The following is a 27,603-nucleotide window of genomic DNA, read 5'->3' as shown; positions in this document are numbered from 1 at the left end:
ATGGGGATTGCTGCAATGATCTATTCAGTGTAACTGAACGGGGTCACCTTTTTACGAAGTGACCACTTTTCCTAACTAAACTATAAACAGACACAGCAGAAACATATGATCATAAAATGAATGCTATGGAAACAAATGAGTTAAGATATGTTCTGTGTTGACGACCTTGGAAATACGATGGTCTGCGGAGTCTGCCTCGATTTTGAAAATATAGGCCTCGATTTCTGCACCCAACTGCCCAGCTGCCCTATATTGTTTCCTTGCACTTTAGCTCAAGAGCGACAATATACACAAGGTTACCTAATAACAGTTACAAAGGAGCACAGCTAGATTCTACTGCCGTAAAGCAGACATCACAATCAAAATATAGGTTTGTTTGAAGGTCCACCTCAGTTAAGAAGAGCAAAGAAGAGATCGAGCCCATGACAACTGAGCTTATAAAACAAAACCACAAACTTGTGCTATACAAAATCGCGTACAATAACTTTAATAAATACACTTTATTAATGTATTTTTAACCCACGCAAAATCCAGTGTATAACATACAATTTTATAAAACTTCCCACCAAACCACAAGCATCGGTTTACCGATTAAAGTGTACTTTTAGGTAACATGTAGGACACCAGATTGGGAACAAGACGAAAGTAACAGCATACTGTTTAGCAATGTTAAAGTACAAAGAGCGCACGTGATTCGCATGAATAGGCTTTTGATTTTCAGGTCTACAACAGGCACAATTAGTATACCCATAATTGTAACAGAGCAGTCGGCACCTTTAATTAGAATGGGCTGCGATCTACGAGAGCGCTACGCGCGGCGAAGAACAGGCCAGTGTAGCAAAATAATGGACGATTTTAGAAGCGATCAGACCCAAGCTTTGCTGATTTTATTGAAGGTCACATATGGGATAACAGCATACTGATAAATAAAAAACAGACTAGTAAATGCAATTTTGACTGAAAGAAAAGCACAGTTAAACTAACTTTCCTTGCACTTATGTGGGCTCACCTCATCCAAAATTGCAGTCGATAATACAAACGTGCCATTTGCTCATACTTCTATATATGCATGTCTTTATATATGTCCTATATATATACGTTTGTCAGCTTATGTCAAGCAAGTGCTGGGTTTGTAGAGAAAAAACTGTAGAAGTGACGACAATGATTGATGCAATGTGTGATCGACAAAAACTATCCCATTTATTAATTATTTGATTACTTCATTTGACTGAATTACATGAAATTTCGTTATTTTAATTTGTATATATATATATATATATATATATATATATATATATATATATATATATATATGCAAAGTTCATTCATTGTTGATTCCCGTGTCTACCTAATAGATAGCACAAATTATAAACGCATCCGATTACATTAATATTGTTTTTCTTGGTTTATTTTTATACGAGACTTATTTTTACCCAAAGAGACATATACATATTAATGAAAGGGCATCGAGTGAAGACTTGTTTTTGGCTTTGAGTGTGCCGTAAAATTACTAATTACGGCAGATACTTTATGTAAAACTAATGAGCCAAATGAATTCGTAAATAAATACACCGTCTAATGAAAATGTAACGTGTCCCCAATTCCCTTAAAGGCGTGTTGATACAAACACATCTAAACTAAACCCGTTTACTACACAAAGCGGCATCTCATCTGACAAACCAGTTTGTGATTTCGTTTTTAATTCAGCTTCATTTTTTTACGCAAACCAAACTGCCTCCCAAAGCCTCAATCAATGATCCTTGGCTCTTTCCGATTAGATTCAAAGATTGTGTCAGGAAGCATATTTACAATTATGGGCGCCGCAAACGAAACTGACAATTGCTTTTCCACTTAAAAATTACTGCCACTTTTTTGGCCACCAGCTTTATTTGTTTCAATGATTAGTATCAGGTCGACTGCTTACGCGCAAATACACTTCAACAAAAGGTGACGCAAGCATCTTCAAGTATTACCATCGATGTATAGTTATATCTTAGATTCTGAGTAAATTTCGGACAAGCAAACTGTATCCACGGTTAATTACCGCTCTACCTAAACCTGTTATCCACCAATAAAGTCGTGTACATTTACAAAGTAGCTTCCGCTTTTAGAGCATTCATTTTCGTGCTGCGATTTTAGGATATTGTTGTCTATTTCGGATCGCCAAAAACTGTTACAGTTACTACCTTAATTAGAACAATGCCATCGTCATAATAAGATCTAACAAGAATAACAGTTGTTAAAGTCTAGTAAGATATTTTTTTGCTAGAACAAAGACGATATCATGATAAACCATTGTTTACTTAAGTAAATACGTAAGATTGCTATTAGTATAATTACTAATTTTTTTTTAATGGTTAGTGTTTTTGCGCTGTGTATCGTTACAAAATGAAAGTGCGTGCGCTTAAACTGCATAATTCGTCGAATCTTCATCTTCATTAATTCTAAAAGCATACTATGCAGCTTAAACTGTACCAATTTTCTGCATTTATATATATTATATATGTACAAGTATCTCAATTAAGCTGTTTCGCGCACTCTCTTAGATTCCTTCATTCATTCTGTCACTTCAAGTCTATAGCAAACGTCGTTGCGCAAAATTATCGGAATTTACAGTATAGTAGTTTATTCGTCTTCTTTGAATTGTGCCATTTCGTAACCGTTTTATAGGGGTTGTGCCTTTTTCTTCATGGGACGGATAAAAATGCCATGCGTTTTGACCAAGTCAGCTTCAGATTTTTCCTCTTCGTCAGGGGCAATAAATAGACAAAACTATGATAATTTTCGTCTATTTCTTGTGGTACTCACGATCCATTACAGCACCCATAGTGGGCGAAAGAGTCTCGTCAAAGATTGGTATATCAATCAATACGTAAAAATAGTTTACGAGACTTGAGGGAGCCACCGAGGTGTTAAGTATTTTGGGATGCTTGAAGTCGGGACACAGCGAGAAACGATATGCTAGTCGATATTTCTTTGTCTTTCTGTAATGTTTTAACAAAACTGCACAACTAAGTATCGCTCGACGTTAGGTAGAAACATCTACATTGTCCGTTAATAATAACGTGCAACAATGCATATTAAATACATTCAAATTGACTAGTACTGTAATTTATCGAACCGTGAGGACCAGACGATGCCAATATAGAATCATTGATTTACTAGTGTTTAGTAGCCTTACGCCAATCGGAGCTGAATTATGTTTCATGCATCGACACGTCTGGGTCATTGCCTTTAGCAGCGGGTTAGTGGACATGTAAAATTGAGCTACCAAGCATTTGTTTCATAGCCTAGTTTTAATAGCTGCTATATGGGATTGCATTAAAAACCTACATAAATAACCGCATCAGGCATTCTATGTTGTGTAGCAAAATACCAATCATGGACTTCTGCTTTAACTCAACAAGTTCATACAGACCTTTTCATATCACTTGTTCAAGCTTTACCGCTGAACCTAGCATAGCTTTTCTGCAAAACCCTATTTCGTTTTACCCCGCCTTGAGAGTAAGTTAACTGTGAAATACAATCAGCATTTTCCTTGATTTTTCCTACTTAATTTCATCATTTTAAATATTACCGTTTTAATATTGGCTTGATATAAATACAAACTCTACATCTGGAGAATATTTACCTAATCGCTGCGTCTTAACGTATGTGCCTCTTGTTGCCCATCCATCTAATCTTTTGATAGCGTTATGACCATAGTTCAACTGGTTTTCAGTTCACTGATTTTCCAGTACGAAGCCGCCCCGCGTAGATATCACGATACATCGCGAGTATTCCCCTGTGCACAGGTGCCTTTAGGCAATCAACGATTGGACAGAACTTACTCTCGGCCTTAGTACATTTTGGCCGGCTTTGCTTATGCTCTTTTCGCTATCAGTGAGGTGGCCTGTGATAAGAACCACCATGGGCCTGGTGGTGGGTTATGTGCGAACCGTGTGACGACGATGCTGTCAGGTGATTGCCGTACAACGCATGCACCTTGTGGAGGGACTCGTGCCGCTCCGTGACGAGGCGAGTTTCCTCGCGCGAGAAACGGAGCACTGCAGCAATCACCTTGCACAAGGTCTGCAATACATAAAGCCGCAGCCATTTGATTAGATACACGAAATATTTATTCGCTTTCTTAGTTGTTTTGAAATTATGGAAGAGGGATTTCACCATCATTATTAGCCTCGAAGAATGAATGGCGATAAAAGTATTCTGTACACGAAGATGAGAGTGAAGTTTCAAAAATATCGAATTTTACCTGCGTCTCTTTCCCCATCATAAAGCTGAACATAATATTTTTAAGGTACTCATACTCTGTGGGCCCGGGCATATCCTTAATAAGACCTCCACGCGAATGTAGACCCAGCAACGCTTTGAGGTCACGTATTTCATCGCTGAAATGGGCAAATCGTCGCTATTATGTACAGTTCAGTTTGACTAGTCTTACACCATGCCAGGAAGTTTAACGATAATTTCTATATGAATTGCATCGTTATATTCATGTTATCATTGTTAATATTCAGAAGAAGAACATCACTCCACAGAGCTCAACCGGCGTCATGTTTAAAGTACATTCAAGATACGCTAGGCTTGAATATCTTTCAGGAATTCTGCAGCACGCATATTTAAATATTTTTTACTCATCAAATAATTTACTTAATCAGCCTGCACTATCCGATAACGTGATTGGCAAAATACGCACTGCTGTTTGGCGATCTGCATTCGGAGAAAGTCAACACTGTCGTAGTTTTCCGCAGGTTGGATGCACTTAGGGGGACCTGTCTGGCTCTCCTCGACAGCAACTTCAAGTACCGCGGGTGCCCCCTCATCAGGGGGATGAGTCGGGTTGGCTCCACTTGATCCGCCTTCGGCAGATACATTAACCTCGACACCATCCGCTTGCGACCACTCAACTTCCTCGTTGCCCCATGCACCCATGTGGCTGTTCCAGCCGTCATCTTTATCTTTGTCGTCTAACTGTTTCCTTAGAGAATCAACTTCTCGCTGCAGTTTATCACACCGCTCTTGTGCTAAAATCGACTGGTTCCTGATTACATTATTATAAAGGTAATACAAAAAGAAACAAACCAACAAAACTTATATTATGAGTGAGCAATTAGGCTCTCAATGCGATGTTGTGATTCACAGCAACGCTTAACACGCTATAAACGGCAGCATAAATTAGATATGAAATGTTCATTTTTAGTAGTAATATATATACCACTACTACTGCTCTAACCGTATCGACATACTTGTACTCGTCCATTTGCTCACGAAGAGTATCAATTTCGTCGCCATTACAGTCTCTTAAAGCTTTAGCTTCCTTTCCAAGTAGCTCGGCACGTTTTGTAGCTCTATCGAGTTCTTCTCGATTTTTCTCAGCATCCCTTGCCAAGCGTTCACGCTCATCTTCGGCTGCTCGAAGGCTCTGCCGCAACTGCAGATTTTCTTGCTGTACAGGAGATTCCTTTACGGTGATAAGCTCAGAACGGGTGTTGCCAAGATCCTGCAGCAGGCATAGCCAGAAGACAATACGCATTTGTCACTTAGCATTCCACTATTTTCCACTAAAAGAACGCAAATAAATTGAGATTTTTATTTTGTTAAACGGACCCTACATGGAACGCATTTAATTTTGCAACTGAGTTGTCGAATCAAGAATAGTCCTAGTGTCTTAGCGTAAATAGCGGCTAAAAAGCTCGGCGAGTGCAGCAAAGCGTTAAAATGGCACAAAAAGAGACGTTACCTGTTGACAGGACTCTAGTTCCTTGGCAATGTCGTTAAGTCGACTCTGTAATTCGTAATTGGCACTCTCCATTAACTCGATACGCGCCGCGTACTCCTCGCGGACACGCTCTTCGGATGCCTAATATCATAACATGGGATACCATTAACTAAAGTAGCCACATAGATGACTCACAGATGAGGCAAAGTATTCACGGTTCAAACAAAAGGTCCTTACGCGAGGGTTTATTACAGATTACTGACGTGCGGTTAACCATGTTAACCTGCGTCGTCATTTTTTAGCTGGGCCTAGCTTTGAAAAGACCTGACCTTACGACATACCGGGATCTGTTTGCTCAAATCCTGAATTGTGGCCAAAGCTTCCTTGAGTTCTTGGCGCACTTTAGTGTTTCGTTCGTCGCCGGTCTTCAGACTTTCCTGCCAACTTTCACATTCAAGCCGTTTTTCGGCTAACTGCTGCTCCAGCTGGGTCTGGCAAGCTTCAAGAGTCTGTTCCAGACGAAATAAAGATGCAAAAGACAAACGGGAAGAACGTTACGTCACAAAGATCGCTGCGTATCAACTCCTATACTATACATCGGACTGCCAGGACGCCAACCCCATAAAACAACTTAGGATACTATTAAAGAGCAATTTCAACATGAGAACAGCATTTCGAGGTGTGGAGCAAAATGAGTGCCAGGCGACCAATTGAGTTTGTCATATGCTTATGAGAGAAGCGCACTGAACCGAGCAGGTAAGCACAGTAGACGAGAAGCTACACTATATGGGATGAGTGTGCGAAGGCGTACAAAGATGATACTCACAAAAACCGAGATGCGAAGATTTTTTTTATTTTTTCCTGCGGATTAACAGCTTTACTTTCGATACTTTCGCTTTATTGAACAAAAGACAAAGGGTAAGGGGGATAGGATAAAATGTAACATGAGTAACATCACATGAGTAAGGATCACGCGACAATCTGAAGAATCGAGAAAAGAACATCCATTTATAAGAGCTGCAAAAAGAAAATTGCAAAAAAAACAATGTACTGATGAAGGTACGATAAAAATTGCACAGGATGCATGACGACACGTTTGTCAATACAAAGTACAATGATATTCATCAAAAATCGGCACCAATAGAAGTTCGCTAAGAAATAGCTTTTTTTTTTTCTATACTGTTGATTATATATCAATAATAAAAGTACCCTGAATTATCCAGCTCTGCTAAACAAACTGACTAAAAACAGGTAACAGGTATTTACGCAATATGGTACATTTGACTTGACGAGAACAGTTCTATAACTAAACCATTTTAAATGTATAGCCTAATGCAATCCGGCAATATATTGTCAGCACAAAAGCAGGATCCTCTCCTGAAAAGGAAGAGCTCTCACTTTATGCAAAGGTGCTCCAGACTATGATTCCACCTTCCGATCATCGTACTATTGCCGCAATATTACTTTGTGATCTGCTTCCGCCTAGCGCTACGATTCGTACTTTAGCGAATAACGAAAATATAGTCCGCACCGTTTCACTACTTGTTCACTATGAGACACGGGTTCGAGGAAATGGCCTGAGTCACATCGTGGCCTTCATGAATGCGCCAACTAAACGTGAAGTAATTTTTAAAATACTGCAGAGTAATCGTTCGAAAAAGGTTAGATACTGTACGTTTATGCGATCCTTTGCGTTTTTGAGGGTCGCCTCAAGCTTAGCCTTGCTGCTCTCAAGGCGAGTTCGGGCTTCTTCGCTCTTCGCCAGTTTGTCCTTCTCGACGATGAGCAGAGCTTCTACGTTGGCTATGCGCAGTTTACCTTCATGCTCCACCTGTATTCAATAGTGCACAAGGTAATTACGACAAAGCAAATCAAATGAATATATCACACATTTCCGAAGAGCATCTCACAACAACCTGAAAAATCAAGTTCATAGCCAGTATATTAACTCTACATGCACTGGTTTTCATATACACACACGCACGTGCAATCTTGTTGCGCTCGTATACCTGTCTAAGCTGGCCCTCTAACTGTCGATACATTTTGTCAAGCCTATCTTCGTTCTCTTTGAAGACATCACGCTCCTTGGCCGTCTGTCGGAGTAACTCTTCGACCTCTAAATGTTTCGCTTCAATGGTGCGTACTCGCTCAGCATATTGAGCCTCCAATTTTAAGATCTGAAGATGATCATATAAATCAGACTTGATAATATGAGTAGACTTCGATCTTGATGGACCACTAAAATATATGACAAACAACGTTATCGAGATGTTCGCCAAAAGCCTTAAAATCACAGTTCCATATATAAGAAAATCTAAATAAGGAAAAGGACAGCGTCATCTACTGAGCAGCATAAATAATTCATGTGATCTAGGCAAGCGTCTACATGATGTTAGGTTAAAGCACTAGATATAAATGCCGATTTCGACTCTTCAGTGTAGTTATATGAATACTTACTCGACCTTCAGCTTCCTTTTGTAGTCGCTCCCTACTGGCCAATTCATCTACAACCTGCAGATACAGTTCAAGTAAGCATCCAAATGATTATTAATCGTTGTAATGCATTATAATAGACTATAGATCGAAGTTCGTCGTTGTTTACATTGGACAAAACTGTTAAACCATACGAAATGGGTAATTGAAGATAAGATTCATTTGCTAACCTTAATAAGTTCCTGACTTTTCATTTCAACAGCGCGCCGCATTTGCTCGACATCCTCATGGGCTGCTTGTGCTTTGGCACGAACTTCGCTTAATTCTGCTACTTGGGATGCGAGCTCGCTTCGAAGAGCTTCCTCGGGGGTGTCCTTTAATTGACCCTCCAGCTGATCCACCTATAATTTTTTTAAAGTAGATGTTACGATTTGAGTTAACTGAGCAACAGAGCAAGTAGTATAGTGAGAACTATATCCTGTGGTGAGAACCATGGCTTAGTAATAACCCAACACTTCTCATATTAACTATGATATTTGTTCCCATCCATATTGGTCAATACCAATATTACCTTATGAACATCCAATATATGATACACTATTTTCTGAATAGTGAATATTCTGTATTGCAAACCTTTGCCCCTAATGAACGAATTTCCTGGTTGAGCCTCCCTCTCTCAGTCTCGAAATCGTTTTCCTGCTCAAGAAGTCGCGTCTCTAGGGAGTTCTTCTCTTTTGCTGCTGTGTCCCATCTGCCACCGCACATAACAGACACGGTCGTTGAAAAAAGACCTACTAGATGTTTATATATAAATGTATATATATGCGTATGTACTCGGATCACCGCCACCAAATATAGCGTGGGATAGATCATGAAAATCCGAAATTAACAATAATAAATCATTGGTGTATAGGTGTACCGACCGGAAAGTAGCTGCTTCGACTTCCTGCTCCTTCCGCGATAGCTTAGCCCTCAGCTCTCTTTCTAGTATACTCTTCGATTCACTCGTTTTGGTTGCTTCGGATCGGACCTCCACTAGTTGCATCTCCATCTGCGCAATTCGTGCTTGAGCCTGAGCATACTGGCTTCGTACCTCTTCACTTTTACATTTAATAGTTTCATGCTTGCGGAGCACTTCTGCTAACTGCTCCCGTTCGGTGGTCAATGCTGCTTCAAGTGAAGCGATTTGTTTTGTCAGTTCGTTAACTTCAGAAGCTTTATCCTGTGAAAGTTGGTCAATATCGGCTGTCGCTTTAGCCCTGGTAGATTGTAGCTCACTTTCTAGCTCCTCTAGTTTCACCTGAAGTTCGTTGCATTGGTCACGTAACTTCTGCGACTCTGAATGTTCGGTGAAGCTTGCTGCACATAAACATTCATTTTCGTTGCTCAGATCCTGTAGTTGTTTTGAGAGTCTAGCCGTTTCAGTTTGCTTATGGAATAATGGTGCTCCAAGACCCTCAGCTTGGGAGTGAAGGGTTTCTACGATGGCTTGTGTCGAGCCAATGGCGATGGAGTTTCCTTTGACTTTAGCCTCCAGCATAGCTCTCGTTTCTTCTAACCTAGCTAGCTTCGAATCGGCCTTTCTCATGTCGTTGGTCTCTTCCTTTATATTAGATTCGGTTAAGGCACTAAAATTCTCTAGTTTCTCACTGAGTGTCATGCATCTCTCTTCCGACTCGGTTAATCGCTTTCGTATAAGCTCACTCCCTTTAATTGTGCCATCATCCATGGAGTCGCCGGTAGCTCCTCCGTCATTCGGTGAATCCAGGTGAATCATATGCTGTACCAAATTGTTGCTGTCCTGTTGTCTCAATTCATTTAATTGTTCCTCAAGGGAACTTTTCTCCTGGCGTAATCCTTCTAACTGCTTTTCAAGATTGAGCACGCATTTTTCTTTATGCTCGCTTTCCGCATGAGCAATGCTCACCTTCTTTTGTAGCTCGCTAACCTCATTTAACAATTCCTCACTTCTTGCGTTTAGTTCTGCACTGCGTTTATCAGTCTGTTTTAGTTTCTCTTCTAGTAAGGTCTTCTCTTTAGCAAGGTTCTCAGCTAACCGGTTAGACTCGTTCCTTTCCTGGGCGACCAGATTCGCCTTATTTAGTTCCTCTTCCAAACGACTACGAAGGTTCTCTTTTTCCTTTGTAACCTCATCGAGATTAGATGCCATTTTGTTTCGGTCTTCGGTTGCGCTTTCTGTTAGTTCCGTTAGTTGATTCCGTAGCTTTTGCATCTGATCCTCGTGCTTAGTACATTGCCGTTGCAGATCATCGATAGTCTTCTGCAGTTGATGCTTCTCATTGAGCAACTGGTCAACGCTACCCTCGATTTTTTTGGCGAGGCCCTCATCGCTCGACGAAATATTTTCCTCCTCCTCGACCTCTTCGGTGATGACCATAAGCTTTAATTGGTGCATTTTGCGTGCAATCTTCCTCAATTCGTTTTCCTTCTGTGACAGCTTCTTTTCACTCGCACGCATTCTTTCTTCCCAGTTCTCTACCGTAAGAATCTTGGCGCGGTCGTCTACTATCTTTTCACCATTGCAGAGTTGGCCTGCACGAAATGATTTACTCTGTTCCGTCAAGGTAACACACTTTGTACGGAGCTCCTGAAGCTCCTTATCTTTGTCTTGAATTAACGATTTTAGCTTCTTGAGCTCCTCATCTTGGATGCTTAGTATTTTTGTCTCGTCAGTGATCACTTTTTTTACTCCCAGCTGTTGAAGTTTTTGAATTTGTTTGTCCTTCTCTTCAATTGTGGCCTTTACCGTTCTTAGTTCTTTTTCTGCTCGACTTCTCAGCTCCTTGGCCATAATTACGTCGGCTTCCTTATTTTGCAGGTCTAGGTTCAACTGGCGCACCTGTTCCTTAAACGGTTTGACAACCTCGTCGCTGTTGGACAGTAAGTCAATCTAAAATCATAAAAGTTCTTAGTTATAGTAAAAGATGATATCTACCGTCACAGATGACATTATGAACATCCAAGAAGAATTCGCAAGCAGCAATATCAAGCAGATACGCGTGACATATCTAAAGCAAATTTTACGCGAGCCTGATCAGTCATTTGTTGCTACTTCAACACTAAACGTATTAAAGACTTTCAACTGCAGCGGCGGCAGCAGCAGAAGTGAAGTTCATGGATTTAAACAGTGCAGTTTTCATGATCTATAAACTTGAATGCTTCGTCGTTCTGTGAAAATAACGAAACTGGAGTTATAAGGTTTATATTCGAAAAAAAACTCGTAAACAATGTTTGCAAATTAGGAAGAACAATATAATTAGGTAATTTAAGATGCAACAATGTTACATCCTCACCAAACGCGAAGATAGAAGCGACTGAGAAGGATGATGACAGAAAGCCGCAAGTTAAATCGTTCCATGTCTGTCACGGATAGCCTAGTATTGAACAAGTTAGTGCGACATAAAGTATAATCTAAATGTTAGTACTATTTGAAATATCTTAGTGTACTCACTTTGGTTCGCAAGACCTTAATTTTCTCATCTTTCTCGTCCATAATCAGGCGTAGGTTCTCTTCCAGATGTGCCTTAGCCTTCTGCTCGAGATCGGCTTGTTCGCGCAGCTCATTTATTCGTCGTAACGACTTATCTTGTGTATCCGTCAGGACCTTCTGAATTTTATCCTTTTCTTCGTTAAGATTACGGTAAGCCCGAACAGCCTATATAATAGAACGTAGATAGTCAGAAAGGGTGATGTATTTACAAAAATTTAGAAAGATGTGACATTTTTATGTTGTGCGAAGTTTGGAATCGAATTCTAATATCTAAGATATTTATTTTCTTTAACTTTTAACTTCCTTTTAAAACTTTTAACGTCCTCGACTCTTAAAAACAGATTTCTTGAATAGTTACAGCGCGCGTATTTTACAATAAGTGTACATCAAAAAAACTTAATAGTATAATATTAAACATTGGCCAGAACCCTTCATAAGCGAGCAGAAAGATAACACAGTAAAACATTTAATAGCGTTTTTATTAGACCTTTGTCCTTCTTCATAATCGACTCCCATCGTTGATATCGACTTCATTTGATCAGCTAAGGTTTTATTTTGTGCGCTAGGTTTCCCAGTGGCTTGAATTGATATCTGAGCATTGATGCTTTTTCAGACTGACTCAAGTGTTAAGTTACGACAAGAAAGAATGAGGAGAGGTACCTATCGTCGACCACCCCGTCATCCTAAGCATAATTATGGCAAAAAAAGCAACTTAACTTACACGCCAAATTTTGTACATCTAAGCACCTGTTTAAGCAGGTATTCCTAAGGGAAATCTCCTAAGAATTCTGAGAGAATTCCTAAGAAATTACTAAGAAAAAACTATTTTAATATAAACCTGAAATCGTCAAAGAAAAATCAAGTTTGTACGAAACAGAAACCTTGGAGCAACAAGGAAGAGCTTCGGAATGATTGATGTAGAGATGCCGTCTAGAACACCAAGGAATTACTAATTTTTTTTTATTATCGCTTGATTTGGTCGTTCAGTAAATACTCTACATATATTGTACTTCTTACATCTTATCGTACTTTTTCCAACGCCTAGAATTTAAATTCCCATAAACCTTTGTGGTATCAAGAAGCATAACAACGACCCACTGATACTGACCTCATTGTATTTATTTTTATATCGTTCAACTTTCTGTTTGCTGCGCTGAACAACGGCGTAAATCTCTTCCTTTGTGACACGACTCAGGTCAACCATTACAGGACCTTCAGCTTCGCTCTCTGTATCTGACTGAAGAATATACCTGCAAACATAATCATTCTTTGAATGCAGTGTTAAGCACCTCCCGAAAAATGCCCTAGCCAGTAAAAAGTTTGCATGATAAAGCTGCAATTGTATTAAAAATGTTCAGTTATCTCACTATTGAGGTAGTAGTTGAATAATTCGCAGAGAAAACGCGGAAGACTGTTGCCGTGACAAAATTTCAGGTGGATTAGTAATACTGGATATCTTGATTTTGTAGATGTTTTCCCTACAAGCGCTGCTTTTAGGTACTTTTTACCCATAAATTCTCAATATGGCACTTCATATTCCTCAAGACAGTGTTGATTAGTAGAACAATACACTCACAACAGCCACTTCTTTGACCACTAGGTTACAGAAAACGGATGGTTTTTTTTCGATTCTCTTTTTTTGGCAACCGACAACATTTGTTCAAGTGACGAAATTGTGAGTATGTTTAAACATTATTTTGTTGCTTTACATCCTCAATAGATGTACCTCGGTCGATCCGGCGAATTTTGGATAGGAAGGACCGCAGGCTCGCTGGACTGCGATGACGAACTGACGGTCCTTTGTCGGGGCAAAGGACCACTGACAGGTCCTGAAGATTGCGGTTGCTGTTGTGGTTGTTGGTCTTTGTCTTTCTGCTCGCCCAAGAGGGAATCTCCGACAAGAGAACATTCTTCGGTGACAGTGATACCTTGTGGGCTGTGGCTGACATCTGCGGCTGTGGGGAGCCCCCCAGATGTCCCGCCGGTGTCATCCTGCAATAACAAAGCGTTGTAAAGGCACCAAATATGGCGTCTCGTTACTTCAAAGTGAAATTGCATCCAGATATAGGTGTTGTTTAATTCTTGCATACCGTATATTATATAATTTCTGTAAAAAAAAAGCGTAGTTGGGTCGCGAGGCTCTACATAGTTTAAAAGCTGGTTATAAGAGCTAGTTGACTACTGACAAGTGACTCAACAACAAAACTATTAAGCCGACATATATTCATATATTTTACACAGTGTGAGAAATATACGCTGCTGCGGTTTTTAGCAGATGAGGAATCGTGTACTATAGGTAGATAAAATTCTATTTAGAACAAAAGAGGCCAGTATTATAGTCTGGAGGTAAGATTCTGTATCGACCTGCAGATAAAGCAAACTGACATAGCTTTAGGCTACTATGATAATTATTGTTCAATATGTTTTCTTTCATTATAGAGTAGTGTTCCTTTTTCTGGGTCGTTCAACCACTTGCTTCATAGGAATATTCCCAACCTGGCGTGCTTTAAATATTTAGCGATAGATATCGATCCTTGTACGAGCCCAATACCAAGCTAGAAATCCGTTTACAGATATTAAAGACAAATCTCTGTGTATATACCCTAAACTGGTAGTACTAGTATAAAAAAAACAGTGGGCACGCTTTTGTCCCAGTATTTGTATGCCGGTGCGTCAAGAAAAATATAATGTGTATTTTTTCGCTCGCAAGAAGAAGGTTTCACTTATATCCGCATTTTGTTGAAAAAGTATAAATATTCATAATTGCCAAAACAAAAAAAAAAATCAGATACTACTAATAGAACATACCTAACCTTAGAAGATGCTTTGTCGTACATTTTAGATAAAAAAAAAATGTACATTGGTCCACATGGATTTTTGGCGTTCACCATAGTGAAATAGTCACTGTTCTTGTAGGTGATTAATATCAAGCTCGGGATTTCTCGGATTCAAATAGCGGTGATGATGACGACGAAGAACCAATGATTCGAAAATCCAAAAACAGCATTCAAAGGGCGGTGCACGCAAAAGGAGAGCAAATGTGTATGGATGAAAGTTTTGTAGTAAGATGTCGCGAGGGGTGTCTCGCTGTTTTTCAGGTTCCCCTTCCGCACAATACCGGGTAGCCTACCAGTGAGAGCATTGGAAGCCCAATTATCGCCGAGCAATAGATGAAATAGCCATTCGGCACTGTAGCGTTTTCATTGTACAAAGCAGTTAAGAATTTTTACTTTTGGTATCGTTGTTAGGCATTAGATCAGACAGCTGGCTCCCAGCGCGAAACGAAGCGTGTCTAAGCCCAGGTTCGAACGTATCCTTAAGATTAGAAGGCAAATATGTTACCCAGAATGACGGGAATAAGAAAAAAGCTGTTAAACCTAAAACGGTTTAACCGTTACTAACTCATAGTTCGTTCATCCTTTACGTAGAGGTGTTCGTTTGGGTGTGTTTAATTCAATTGAATTATCTCACCATTTTGCCAAGCGTCTAACGGTAGTGAACTAGCGTTTACAATAAGAGATGTTCCATCATGGCAAGGATTCTGTTTTATCTATTATTGAAGCTGCTGATTGAAGCTGCTATAATCTGTAGTTCCACATGGCAGCTGTAAACAAAATAACTGGGCACAATACGTTAAAGGTCACCTCGTATAATAGCAATGTCTACTCCGTGTGCGGCTTCTCCTTTAAGCCACAAATATGGCAACTGTGGAAGAAACAAGGCAATGTTGAAAAAATCATGGCGCTATAATTTCTATCTAGCAGAAAATTTTTAGAATTTTTAATTATTAATTTGGGCGCCGAATATGTGTTACCATTGTTTAGCAAAACGAGATGCATAAAATTTGCGGAGTGCAGTTGATAAAACCGTCTAGAGATGCACGCAGGCGAGCTTTAGTTAGGGTTAGAAAATTGCGAGCGCTAGATATTTCGGTTCCGGGAAAATTTGTCGAGTAACTTAACCTCGAAGCCGATTTATATACATGGAATATTAAACAGTAAACACAAATTTATAAAGCCTTTTTTCTGCGACGGGTATATCGTTATTTATGCTATATCGTTACATTATATTGCCGTCACCGCATATGAGCGCATATCATAGTTACGGATTAGTTGTGCATAGTAGTCTGATGGTTGCACTGAAAGAAATGGTTTTGTATGGACTAGTCTGTAGGGGTCAAGGTATCGTTTTTGATTTCGTAGCAAATGGCAGGTTTAGAATTCTTACACGTATGCAGGCAACAGATAACTTTTTTCTGTGATGACTTGCGAAACAACAGCAAGAAAATAGTCTGTGTACTGTTAAACCTAACATATATTAGTGCATTTTGGATATATGGAGCGTTTTTCAATTGAGGTTAGGATCTGGATGTCAAGAATCCTATTTAACAATTGCTTTAATTAATCCAGAATTTGAACAGCTAGAATCGAAGGAAATTATACTAGCGCTCTTTGTCTCCCCTTCTTCAAACTATCTAAATGCTTAACATGACTTGGCTTCCTTTCCCTCTGTATATAACAATGAACGCTGTAGGTTTCTTGAACCAAAAGTGACATTTTCTTACGCGACGTTTATGGCGAACTTGATAGCTCAACTTATCGTTTTTCCCTAAATGCGATTATTTCATTTTAGCACCATTCAACAGTTAAACAACTATTATGTACATAATGAACGTATTCATAATTGTAATACCCAAGTCAACAAGAGGACTCGTTGTCGAACCGCTGCACCGGAAAGATTCACGAGACTTTATTTTTTATTAAGAGACGATTATATTAATATCTGTCACTTTCTATCGGTCCGTTTGATAAAAATCTGAACTGAAAGCACGATACAAGTGTCTGGCTTTCCTTCTTAATTCTGGTCCTTATGCAGCCTTTTTTTTGTTCTTTTGCACAACGCGAAACACGTCAACAGGATATATTCCGGGATGAGCCACCATCACACCAACAACGTTCATAAAAAAACAATGAGAATATAACTGAAAAACCTCGGCTGAGATGAGCTACCATGCTGTATGATTGCCATCGGAATGATAAAACATTGGGCGGCTGGGAGGAAATACCAGGAGATTTAATATTTGATGATAGCTTATGACGCAGCTTAAAAACACCTGTTCAACTTAAACTTTCAATCGAATAAAGTTCTCACCGTAAGATCATATCCATCTTTTTCTTCTTAGGTAATATACATACTACAAAAGACGAACACTATATTTTTTAAGTTATCTTCGTTCGAGACGTAGATATAAACGACTGTTTAAATTGTACTCGTCAAGTTAGCTAACAATTAGGCATAGATTTTGTCGCTAATGGAACTATTGTCGCTTGCTTCGTAAAGCATCATCTGCTTGTTGTGTCAGATCCTTATTTCGCAATGGCGTTTCTACGACGCTTTTACATGCCACTTACTCTGTTTCACACAGGGAGAGACAGGCAATGGACCATCAAACGGCCGTATTCAGTAGCCTTATTATCCTCTTGCACTTGTGCACCGCTGAACTCGAACGGCGACACCATTTGATTTCGCTGCGCTGTCGTTTATTCATTCTAGTAAACTTCTTTTTTTCGTATCCCTTTATCCAATTCCTTAGCCTAGCTGGAACTATTAAACACTAAACCGTACACAGGCTTTAATGACCATACACACACAGTATACTATTGCAGTATACACGATGATAGCGAAATGCTAGTCTGATCTGCGGGTCTGCATGCTACAATTATGGAATATGTGATAAAATTGTTTAGATTCGAAATTGGGTCTCTAGCTAACGCGGTATTATCGGACGCACGCTCTGAAAAACGAAAGTTCAAAAGCGGACGTAAACAATTTTTTCCATGTTGGAAACGGCTTCTGAAGCGATGCTTAGAGACTGTAGCACAGGGCATATATTTAGTTAGACTCACCCTAGAGGCGTCGCATTGCTCTCGGTAATTAGTCGACCAGTATGGTAAAAAAAAAAAGTAGATTCACAGGGACTTCAAGAATTTTTTATGCGTGGTATCTATTTAAGCCGTTCACAACTGCTCGTTTTCAACGTGTCCGGATTCAATATTCCTAATTTTAGCAGGTAAACACGCTACCCAGAGCGCGACCACGAAGACCTGCAACTCGTATAAAGCTGGCGAGATTCGAAATAATCGAAAAAATTCGAATAAAATTTGCACGTGAAACAAATACCATTTTGACGTTGCGCTTACGCGGTATACCCAACAAACGTTGTCGTAGGGGGTCGATCATGACTAGCAGCTACGAACTGATATCGGTCATCAACATGTTCGGGCGTCTGCTTCTAATTACACCTCATGTAGTCAACCGTAACTCGCCTGGCCAACAAATGCGAGTAATGTGTATTTGTTAGAATTCCGTCTGCCGGCGAAAATCTGATCGAAAACCTGAGCTTATTCTACACTGACCATATCTACCGATGGTTCAGTGACAACCGCAATTGTCTGATCGGCTGCTACTACAGAGCTGATAGCGACAGCGCAATCGGAAAAACAGTACTAATCAGGAACGATGAGAACCGTTTCTCACCAGGCAAGTAGTTGTACTCGGCGCCGGTAGTTTTCTTCCTGCGACTCCTAGGACGCCACAACCTCCAACGAAAAAACGCAGGCCATTGCCCGTTATATGTCAACTGCACGATTTCGCCAAAAGAAGGGCAAGTATCAAAAGCACATTTAGGGCGCAACTCTGAGCGATTTGATGCACAGTTTTGTTTCTAAATGGTTTCCTAACCGTATTTATCTGATCTTTCTGTTTAATGCTGGACAACATTATGTAGGTAGCCGAACAAGCATAACGACATCTGTTTTCCATGGTATCTGTTACGTTCTTTATTGACCGTAATTTTAATCAACAATAGCCGTCTGATATAGATGCACTTTATTAGATCGCTCAAAATTCTGTAAAGAAAATTCCTGAGTGCTTATTTATGATTTATGACAATGGTTTTCAGAACGATTTAAGCTACTTTGGATTATTTAATTTACTATTAATTCCTTTTTCACGCTTACTCTTGAACAAAATCTTCTCGGTACGACATAAGGAGAATTAGCGCACGATGCGGATTATGCCTATCGTGGCGCCAAAAAATGCTCTGAATTGAAGAAAGAACAATTGTCTATTCTTGGGACTGACACCGACAGCAGCAGTTTTCACATGTCAGTCGCTTTTGTCTAGAGGCGATGCAACGGCAATAACAACGACCGTCACTAGTTTACTGCGATCACGCTATCCTTCGTGCATAGAACGCGTACGTAGTGAGCGTCACATATAAGGTCCGATCAGCAGATATCAACCGCCGCCAACTCCTCTGGATCGACTAGAAACCCCACCGTATAATATATACATCATATCTGAAAACAATGGGCACCACAAGGACACTACTAGCAACAGTAATCGGCACAGCCGGCAACTGCAATTTTAACGTAGAACAGATATGCTAAAGATCTTTGTTGCGTCATTGTCCTTATGCGGGCCTCGGTAGAATGTCAGACGATGCTATAAAGTCGCTGCTGTAACCGTTTTACACAAGGATTAATGAACAAAAAATAAGAACTAGTGGCGACGTCTGAGATAAGACAAAAATAAAGGGTCTTTGTTTAATCGAAATACGTTCTATAAGTAGTCGCAGAAGGAAGGCTGGTGGCTAGCATCACTCAGTCAGGACAAAGGGGCACAATGTTCGGTTGAGAGGTAACTAGTACAATAAAGAATTGGAAGATACAACAGGTATACCCAGCTGCAAGTAGCAAGTGTACCTTCTTGATAACAAGGGGCGTTAATCGCTTTGAAGGATAGGGCTACTAGTGGAGAAAAACATCGAGAACATTTAGGCAGACGCAGTAAACCAATAATAATATACAACTCACACATATTTCCTTTTTGCCTACAACCATCCTTCTCAACGATCTTGTACATTTTCGTATCACCAGAAACCGTTTACCAGTATTCGGACCGAAATTACAATCTATGACCATGACAACAGCAGGAATAATCCAGCTACAGTTAAAATGATGAAAGCATCGTCAATAGAAACGACATTACAAGTGTACATGGGCCAGAGATGGCTGCACACGGCTATATATATCAAGTCGTGATCCGTCGTTCCACTGTTTCCACAGATCTCGTGTTTCGCACGCACACACACATACATACATACAGCCCTACATAAGCAGAAAATACTTTCCACTACCACGGTGTTTTCTAGCATTCACTGTAATTCAAAATACGTAACCCTGACGGCTACGCCAGCATCTGCAGCATCTGTTTCGTAACCACGATTGGCACTGGCAGATACGCACCATGGTAGAAAAACGGCGCATCCGTATATCCCATAGGATTACAGACCGAGATGTAAGACAACAACGACGGGCGGGAACATGAACTACGATCGACGATTTACTTGCCTGCGATCAACAACGGCTCTAGAGACCAACGATAGAACCAGTTCATAACGTTGGTTTGAAGAACGACAAATCTCTTCTACACAAAGCGAAAACAGATGTGCAAGCGCGCGTCCGCGCAAATAGAGAGCGTCACGGAAGAGATGGCCAAAGGGCAAACGAAAATCGAGGCTAAACGACTTGGTTAACACAGGTGTGTGCTAAGCAAGCTGTTTCGACACACACACACACGTTTACAATAGACTCCACTGTTTTCCATTGACGCATGTTGCAGTAACATTTTGCACCGCAAATTCCTTATGGTGTTCTTCGTATACGGCACTCGTTTCTGTTTCGGGCTCGATTATGCGTATAGTATCCGGAAATCGGTAATGCCAAAGCGAACTTTGTCATTTCTTTGTAACGAATAGACGTCAGTCATTTGAAGGCCGTTATCATCGATCTATAATTGGCGTTAAGCACTCTCTCAAGTACCAGAAGGTCAACTTTATTAATCGATCCATCGATAAAAGCGGGCGAATCGCCGGAATCTCAAGTCAATTTTAGGATGGGCACTGTCATCGAATAATAACTATAATTGCGGTAGCCTCAATGCCCTACCTCATGGTACTCCAACGAGCAAGGCCACTATCTCGGGCATATTGTTACTAAAATTAGTTCGAACTCGTAGCTAAATAGTAAATCGCAGGCAGTATCATTAACGGCTGGCGTCCTTCAGAAAATAGATGGACTTACAAATTCGATAATTTCACACTTATCCGTTTGAAAGAACGAGACTAGGCTGCTTTTCATGGTCCATCGTCTCTGAGCCTGCTGAGTAATTTTGCTGTGAATAAGAAGATTCGTCGTCTATTCATAATAATATCAGATAGTACTATATATTATCTAGGGAGTCAAATTATCCAGTTTGGGCATGGGTAATTTTTATGAAGGTTACACTAGTTCATTACTGTCTGTAACTCTACTTAAACATTGGTATTACGTAGTGCATTCCTAAAGTCCTCATAATATCTATGACTAGAGGGCCTTGGGCCAGTGTAACGATCTGTCGTAGCTTCGTGAGGTATATGTCCTCGTTATCCTTTTCAGTTAGTTTCAAGTAACGTTTTAGCTTTAAATGTCAACTGTCGTGTCGTTGAGGTGTTAACGTACGCACACCTTAATTATTAAGGTGTAGGGACTATCAATTACACACTGAGGTAAACTCGGTTTCAAGGTTCTGTCGCATAAGACATTTCTTAGCACGGAGGGATCGCACTCGTACCTTATAACGTTGATTGAAGAGCCTTTTTGTATGTTGCGAGGAAGTGCAGTGTCTTCCGCAGTGTCAATATTGGCATACTAGAAAGATAGGTAGTAAGTATTAAAAATTTGACAAAAATCCAGCAATACGTTCGTCAATACATAGACGTTGTGATAGTGTGACTACTAGCTGCATCGACACTTAATAAAATCAGATTGTATAATAGAAACTAATTAACCTCGAAAATGAACGTTTAACATAATCGTGCTCATTTCAAAATCGCCAATTTATCCTCGACTAAGATCATTTACGATGGCGTTTCCGCAAGTTTGCTAACCCAACTAGAGGATCGCCAATAAATGACATTTTTTTTACAAAAACGACTAAAACTTCGATCCAAATCTCTCCGTGTAATTGCCCATTACGGAGACGAGAATCAAGTTGAAGATCTTTCCCTTTTAGATTTTCAACAGAAGTTATAAGGAGAGTGTAACACGGCTTCCGGGATTTTCAGCGATCCCAACACCACGCGTAGCAGAAACCCATAGCTCCAATTCACTAAGCAATTATAAGTTATACTACGAATACAATGAGATCATACAAAATCCACTGATTGACTCATTTGTCAAATATATCGCGAAAAAAGTGCCAACGGATAGTAAAACCGCTGCACAGAACTTCCAGTCAGATTCAAACTGAAAAACTTCTGCCCTAAGGCAACGATGTTCAACAATTGTAAACAACTTTAGTTCCGCCGTTCTTCCGCAAAAAAGTTTCAGTTTTAGTAGGTAGGACTTCTGCATAGCGGGACACGTGTAAGAAAGAGACATACTAGTATTTGACCCCTGATCTTCATAGGCAATATTCTGAATGAAAAAACACCGGTTTTATATTTCTACTAAGGTTAAGTTTGCTATCGTCTGTGCTACTTCGCTGATGATCAGAGAGCGCTCTATCATTTTTTTCTAAATAGCTAATAGAGCAATAAGTTCAAGGCGTGAGTTTCAACATCTCGGCTCGACTAGAAGTCTGCAAATCAACAAAACATTATGTCGAACCATTAAAATCCACCGCCTCGTATTGCTCCGACCACTAGACACAACAAAAAAAGATGGTGCTAAACAAAAAAACAATGGTGTTTCTGGAGACCACGAGACGGCTAACAGAGATGTCTGGTAATACGCGGTAATTTTAAATTGAACTAATTCTAGCAGATTTATTAACAAACTAAAGCAAGACAGACCTTTACTGAGATCAGACATATATGAATCAGTTGATTTAGGTTTTTTTTTATTCGTTCTATATACATGTAGCTCGCGATTAGCTGATGCCAGCGCAATCGTGCAAGAAAATGCAGGCCTCATAATGAATATGCCATAAAGCGCGTGTTAAGCGTTAATGACGATCCGGACTGTGTATGATGGCAGTTCATAGTTATTATCAGATGTATTATCCAAACCCCAGTTAGACAAAAACTTAGCTCTCTAATGGAAATCTGCACTAAATTTTTTGCACAGGAATAAAGTCCACAGCCCTAGGCTTAAGTAATTAGGCGGACGTAACACGAATAGATCACTTCTGTGTTAATAACAAATTTTAGACAAACATTTCTGTATGTATATAATGGCAGCAATAATCAGTATGTATCGCTCGAAATCGTTATAGAATAGAGCAGAACTGAAATAAAGTTAACAATCAACAAATTAGGCACAGCTCGATGAAATAAGCTAAACTACTTTTTCAAACTCGGCCCGATTATATGGTACGGGCAGAAAGAACAAGGATCGATACGTCAATCAACCTCGTGGTACACGAATACGTTCAAATAAATGTTAGAAAAAGCTTTTCGGTAACCACCACCTATTGCTAAGTTGTATGTTTGTCTTTTGTACGTTCGTCAAGCACATATTTCACGTACGTTAGACTTGATTCGTACTCGCCAAGTAACAACAACAACACTAATATAGCATTCTACCTGACCGTAACAAAGCTGTGCATGTAGGAACAAACGATGTCAGCAGCTGACCGCTATCGGCCATTGTTGGTCCCACACAATTCTCATATACAATCCAGCAAAGAATATTAATAGTAGTCAATGATTATTCGATCAAAACAACATTCCCGAATGATTTCTTATACCAAGCGTCGTGCATATACCCTGTCGTGTCGGAATTGTCGTTCACCCCGTATCGTGCTTCGCGACATACACCCACAATCTTGTCTAGATTTGCTATTATTTTTTTTTTTCGCTAAATAGTAGCAGTATTAAAGACAACAATATGCCGTAGAATTTAGAGCAGAATCACTGCATTGACTGTCAAGATTACAGTTGTAACAATCACTGGCGATCAAGAGCAGCACCAGTCGCAGGATTACGTCTTAGGGTCTATAAACTAAACCAACTGCTAATAAATACTGTAAAAAAAAATATGTATGGGGGAATATATACCATTACTTTGATGCCAACGTTTTTGGAATGACTTGTTAGGCGTAAGCTTGAACGGCAACTAGAATATATGATGGGGTGTTACAATGTTGATTTGTACAGCTTGAGAAAAATATATTGAGTTCTGCTAGCACAAACTATCTATCGCATGTGCTTAGTAGTTACTCGTGTTTGGTAGTGAAATTAGCTTATTCGTACTGTGTATTAAATCATAAGTGTGTATTAGACATAAGACTAATTATATTTTTCGTTTTTACATTCATTGTGCATTAACGAGCTACAACGTAATCAGCACATATGTAAAAAGTGACCAAAATAAAGATCCATATATTTATTTTTGTCTATACATGGTCTTACAATCGAGTACGCGACGCCTACCTGTCCGATGAATTGTCCAAGGCTCCCGGCGTTCAGATTACTCTGACGGACATCCTCGCCCAGTTTGTTTAGTAGCTTCTTGAACATATTTCGTTTTTATAAACACACCGCTAGAGACGCTAGTGTCGTCAGAATCGACGTCGTGCTTGCTGTAAATTTACATCGGTTGCTGACGCAGTTGTCGTTATTATTATTCTTGTTGTTGGTGTTAGTCACCACGCACAAACTAGACGTAGCGGCTGAACAGCTGGAGCGGTGGCGGCAATAATCACTAACTGCCTGCAGCTGCTATCGACTGATCAAAATTCAACAGTAGAAACGGTACCAACCTCTTCGTCCAGCACTCGGCACCATTTGACCGCTATGAGTAGAGACTGCGTTTCACAAAGCTATCGAACAAAATACTCGCACAGTTTGTCAGTAATACACGACAGCAACGATAAGGATCAGGGCAAATCGGTATCCGCTGTTGCAAGGCGTCACTCGCACACGGTTTTCAACTGCATAGAACGATGCTAGTCACTCACAACTGGTAAAACCCACCTCGATTGCTTCTAACTACACAGATGTTAGGTTTATGTTATTGATATTTCTTCCGAAGAAATGCTTTTAGCTGAGTAATACAGTGTGTTAGTTCGTGGTTTGGAGTTTATTAAACTCCGGCTTTCGGGATCGGCAAATGGCCGATGCTTGCTTTTAATGAGGCTTCTGGATCGTATACTCCAACCAGGTATCAACTCACCAATGCCTGAATGAAGCTGACTTAATGTTGGCGAGAGCTACGAAGCTGACGACACCTATAACAAAAAGAGATTTAGGAAACTCATTTTTACGTTTGTATCTTGCCCATTGTAGCCTTTTGCTATAAAAGTCGTAGGCGAACTGTCGTAAGCTACCTTAAGTTACCCTACACATGCGTAGACAAACAAGTTCTAATTTGGCTATAATCGTTTGATCGGCGCTTGGACAGTCGGCTTAGGTACAGTTCTTTGCGTTATATTAATTAGTGTTTTTTTTTAAGGCGTGTTACTTTACCGCTGATTATTACTTTTCCTTGATTTTGATTTTCCTGGAAACAACGTTTTGTTGCCTGCTCATCAGTCTGATGAGGTTATTGTTGCCGCTGTGAATACAATAAATATTGGGAAAACATTCCCCCATCAAGCAGCCTCTTGCTAATCAGCTGTGACCAAAGTAAGCAATATTTCGTCAACTTGTTACCAAAGGTGCACCCCTTCTGAGGTTAGCAGCGGAGATAGCAGAAGCATTCGGAGTAATCGCAAATGCACTACGACAAGCATCATTTGATTCGACGTTTTTCCTTGTTTAGTTGCTTACATCGATGATTCGATTTGACTGAAAGTACGCTGTTGGTCGGTATGACAGTGGTCTCGTTCGGTAACTTGTGCGCATTGAAAAAATCGTACATGGGCTCGGTTACTTAGTTCTCACAGGTGGTGTTCATCTTTGACTGCGAGAACGTGGAGGGGCCATCGGGGTAATTCAAAAAATTCACAAAAGTCAACCACGATTGCTTGCAGCCACGTCAGATCTGTTCGATTAAATATAACTCCATCCTGACGGCTCTTACGGGCTGATGTACACCGATGTGAATAAACAATATGGTGACCGAGACAGCTTTGTTTAGGCGGAAAATGTCGGGCGCGAAACAAAGCAAGAAAAAGTGAACTTTTTCCTCAACAAAATATCTTGCTTAATTCGAATTTGTCGAATGAACATAAATTCGATAAGAGAATACATGCAATCGAATCTATATTCCCATGGCGCGTATTTTTGGTTTTCTTTGGCATTTTCTTCGGTAATCGGTCATACTCTGAGACATTCCGCGGCAAAATGAAATAGAACACACTACTGTTCTTCTAGCTTGTAAAAGCGCCAGCTTCATTTGCAAAATAAAGATTTTTTTAGTTCTATCCTAACGTTGCCATCAGTGGTGATAGGAGTTCTTGTTGTTTCCCATACTGAAACACTTAATGTTAGCTGTGTAAACGGTTCGAACTATGTTTCGAAGTTCCGCCAAGCAATTCTTCTTGAATGCACAGGTATGAATGTGTCGGATTTCGAAAACTACCGAATACAAGTCTAAAACGAAAAAAATGTTGCGCTTATCATAGGGTTTTGAATTATTTCATACTGTTGAATACGAACAGCATGAAGTATGCTCGATTTTAAGAGCAGACGATAGCTGACTATTGAGTAGCGCGAACAGAAATTCTAACTGGCCAATTCATTTATGTTAAGTGTACCAATCTAACCTATTTATGCTAATATACAATATATGATAATATGCAAACAATATAGAATTTTACAAGCACGGATACTTCCGTAAATATTCAGAGAATCTACCATAACTGGGTGCCAGTATCAAGTATTTTAAGTACAATATTTTAAGGTGGGTGCTCTCATATGTCTCTCGAAGCTCAGCTGTAGGCCAGACCACATATTATCGTCGATGCCTTTCAGTGCAGTTTGTAGTTAGTTTTTTATATAAGCTTACACGTAGTTGTTTACCTGTAATCTTTGACCCGTAGACCTACAGAACAATAGCATCGGTCCTTGATTAGGGTACCTTCGTTTGTCCCGTACATTGGACGGTTCGTATGGAAATGATAAGCCGTCAGAAGTGAACAATAAATAGCGCGGGTACTGCGAAATACCGACGACAACTTTTGAAGTGCTTAATATAACTTATAAGAGAACAGAAGCGCAACAATCTTTTTTGCCTTATCTACATAGTAATTCATTTGATCGATTTTCGTTGAAAGACCTTTTTGACCCCTTGCCCTACAAAGTAAATGGTTTAATCAGATGCAGTCTCGAGGAACGAGTCTCTCTGTATTTCGAACTTTCAGAATGAAGAACTAGTCTGAAAACGGATAGCTTAACATTAATTACAAATGCGACTAAATTAGCCATGCGATAAAGGAGGATTTTATGCATCATTTAATAAATTAAATTGAAAGTATCAAGTTGTCAATATAGTGAAAAATCATCGAGAAATCTTCAACCCACGTGGAAAGACAAGAACCTGGGATAAATAAAAACCAGGTAAAATCATATTATTACAATATTAATTTCAAGGCTCCCCAACTGACAATTAATAATTCATAACCTTAAAAAAGTGCTGAATATTATAATTTCACTTTGATTCATCTAAATCAAAAGGTCCTGATTTATGTACATTTAACCCCATCTTTCAAATAATTATCCTATTCGGACACGGACATCTGCTTTTCTGGATGGCAAGTAATGATTATGTTTACATAGTACACATGTTTAAATAGAAAATCACAAGGTAAGGATTTTATATTTACAATCATAAGAAACCACCTTTTTAGAATACAAGCAAATTTAAGCGGGCTATGTGTTTTAGCTACACGGCACTATATTGCATTGACATCAAGTTATACGACGATCATTGCATTTATGACCACAATGATT

General features: G+C 39.7%; 1 protein-coding gene and 1 long non-coding RNA gene across 5 annotated transcripts; one reads left to right on the top strand and one right to left on the bottom strand.

The window, feature by feature from the left end:
* Positions 1-1,169: 1,169 nt before the first annotated feature.
* Positions 1,170-26,169, bottom strand: LOC111270015 (uncharacterized). Of its 3 annotated transcripts, none has more exons than XM_022849997.2 (17): positions 25,177-26,164; positions 24,142-24,938; positions 13,390-13,655; positions 12,772-12,913; positions 11,625-11,828; positions 9,076-11,063; positions 8,786-8,903; positions 8,383-8,553; positions 8,177-8,230; positions 7,729-7,896; positions 7,395-7,550; positions 6,061-6,228; positions 5,741-5,860; positions 5,247-5,500; positions 4,697-5,041; positions 4,253-4,388; positions 1,170-4,071 (listed from the first exon to the last, which is right to left on the bottom strand). In XM_022849997.2, exons 2-17 carry the CDS (start codon positions 24,226-24,228, stop codon positions 3,880-3,882), a joined length of 4,569 nt encoding a protein of 1,522 aa, XP_022705732.1. In that variant the 5' UTR covers positions 24,229-24,938; positions 25,177-26,164; the 3' UTR covers positions 1,170-3,879. The 3 variants fall into 3 exon arrangements, with proteins under 3 accessions (XP_022705732.1, XP_022705733.1, XP_022705734.1); XM_022849998.2 differs by having other exon boundaries at positions 25,480-26,164; XM_022849999.2 differs by having other exon boundaries at positions 3,916-4,071; positions 4,308-4,388; positions 25,177-26,169.
* LOC147752180 (uncharacterized) lies at positions 11,077-13,518 on the top strand. 2 transcript variants are annotated; one of them, XR_015314788.1, is made up of 3 exons: positions 11,077-11,561; positions 11,679-11,813; positions 13,384-13,518. It is a non-coding gene; the product is annotated as an uncharacterized LOC147752180 (long non-coding RNA). The 2 variants fall into 2 exon arrangements; XR_015314787.1 differs by having other exon boundaries at positions 11,077-11,590; positions 11,673-11,813.
* Positions 26,170-27,603: the final 1,434 nt, after the last annotated feature.

The sequence above is a fragment of the Varroa jacobsoni genome, unplaced genomic scaffold, assembly GCF_002532875.2.
Source record: "Varroa jacobsoni isolate VJ856 unplaced genomic scaffold, vjacob_1.0 scaffold_1429, whole genome shotgun sequence".
Taxonomy (NCBI): domain Eukaryota; kingdom Metazoa; phylum Arthropoda; class Arachnida; order Mesostigmata; family Varroidae; genus Varroa; species Varroa jacobsoni.
Note: the sequence above shows the minus strand (reverse complement) of the source record. Positions and strands in the feature narration are given on the sequence as shown.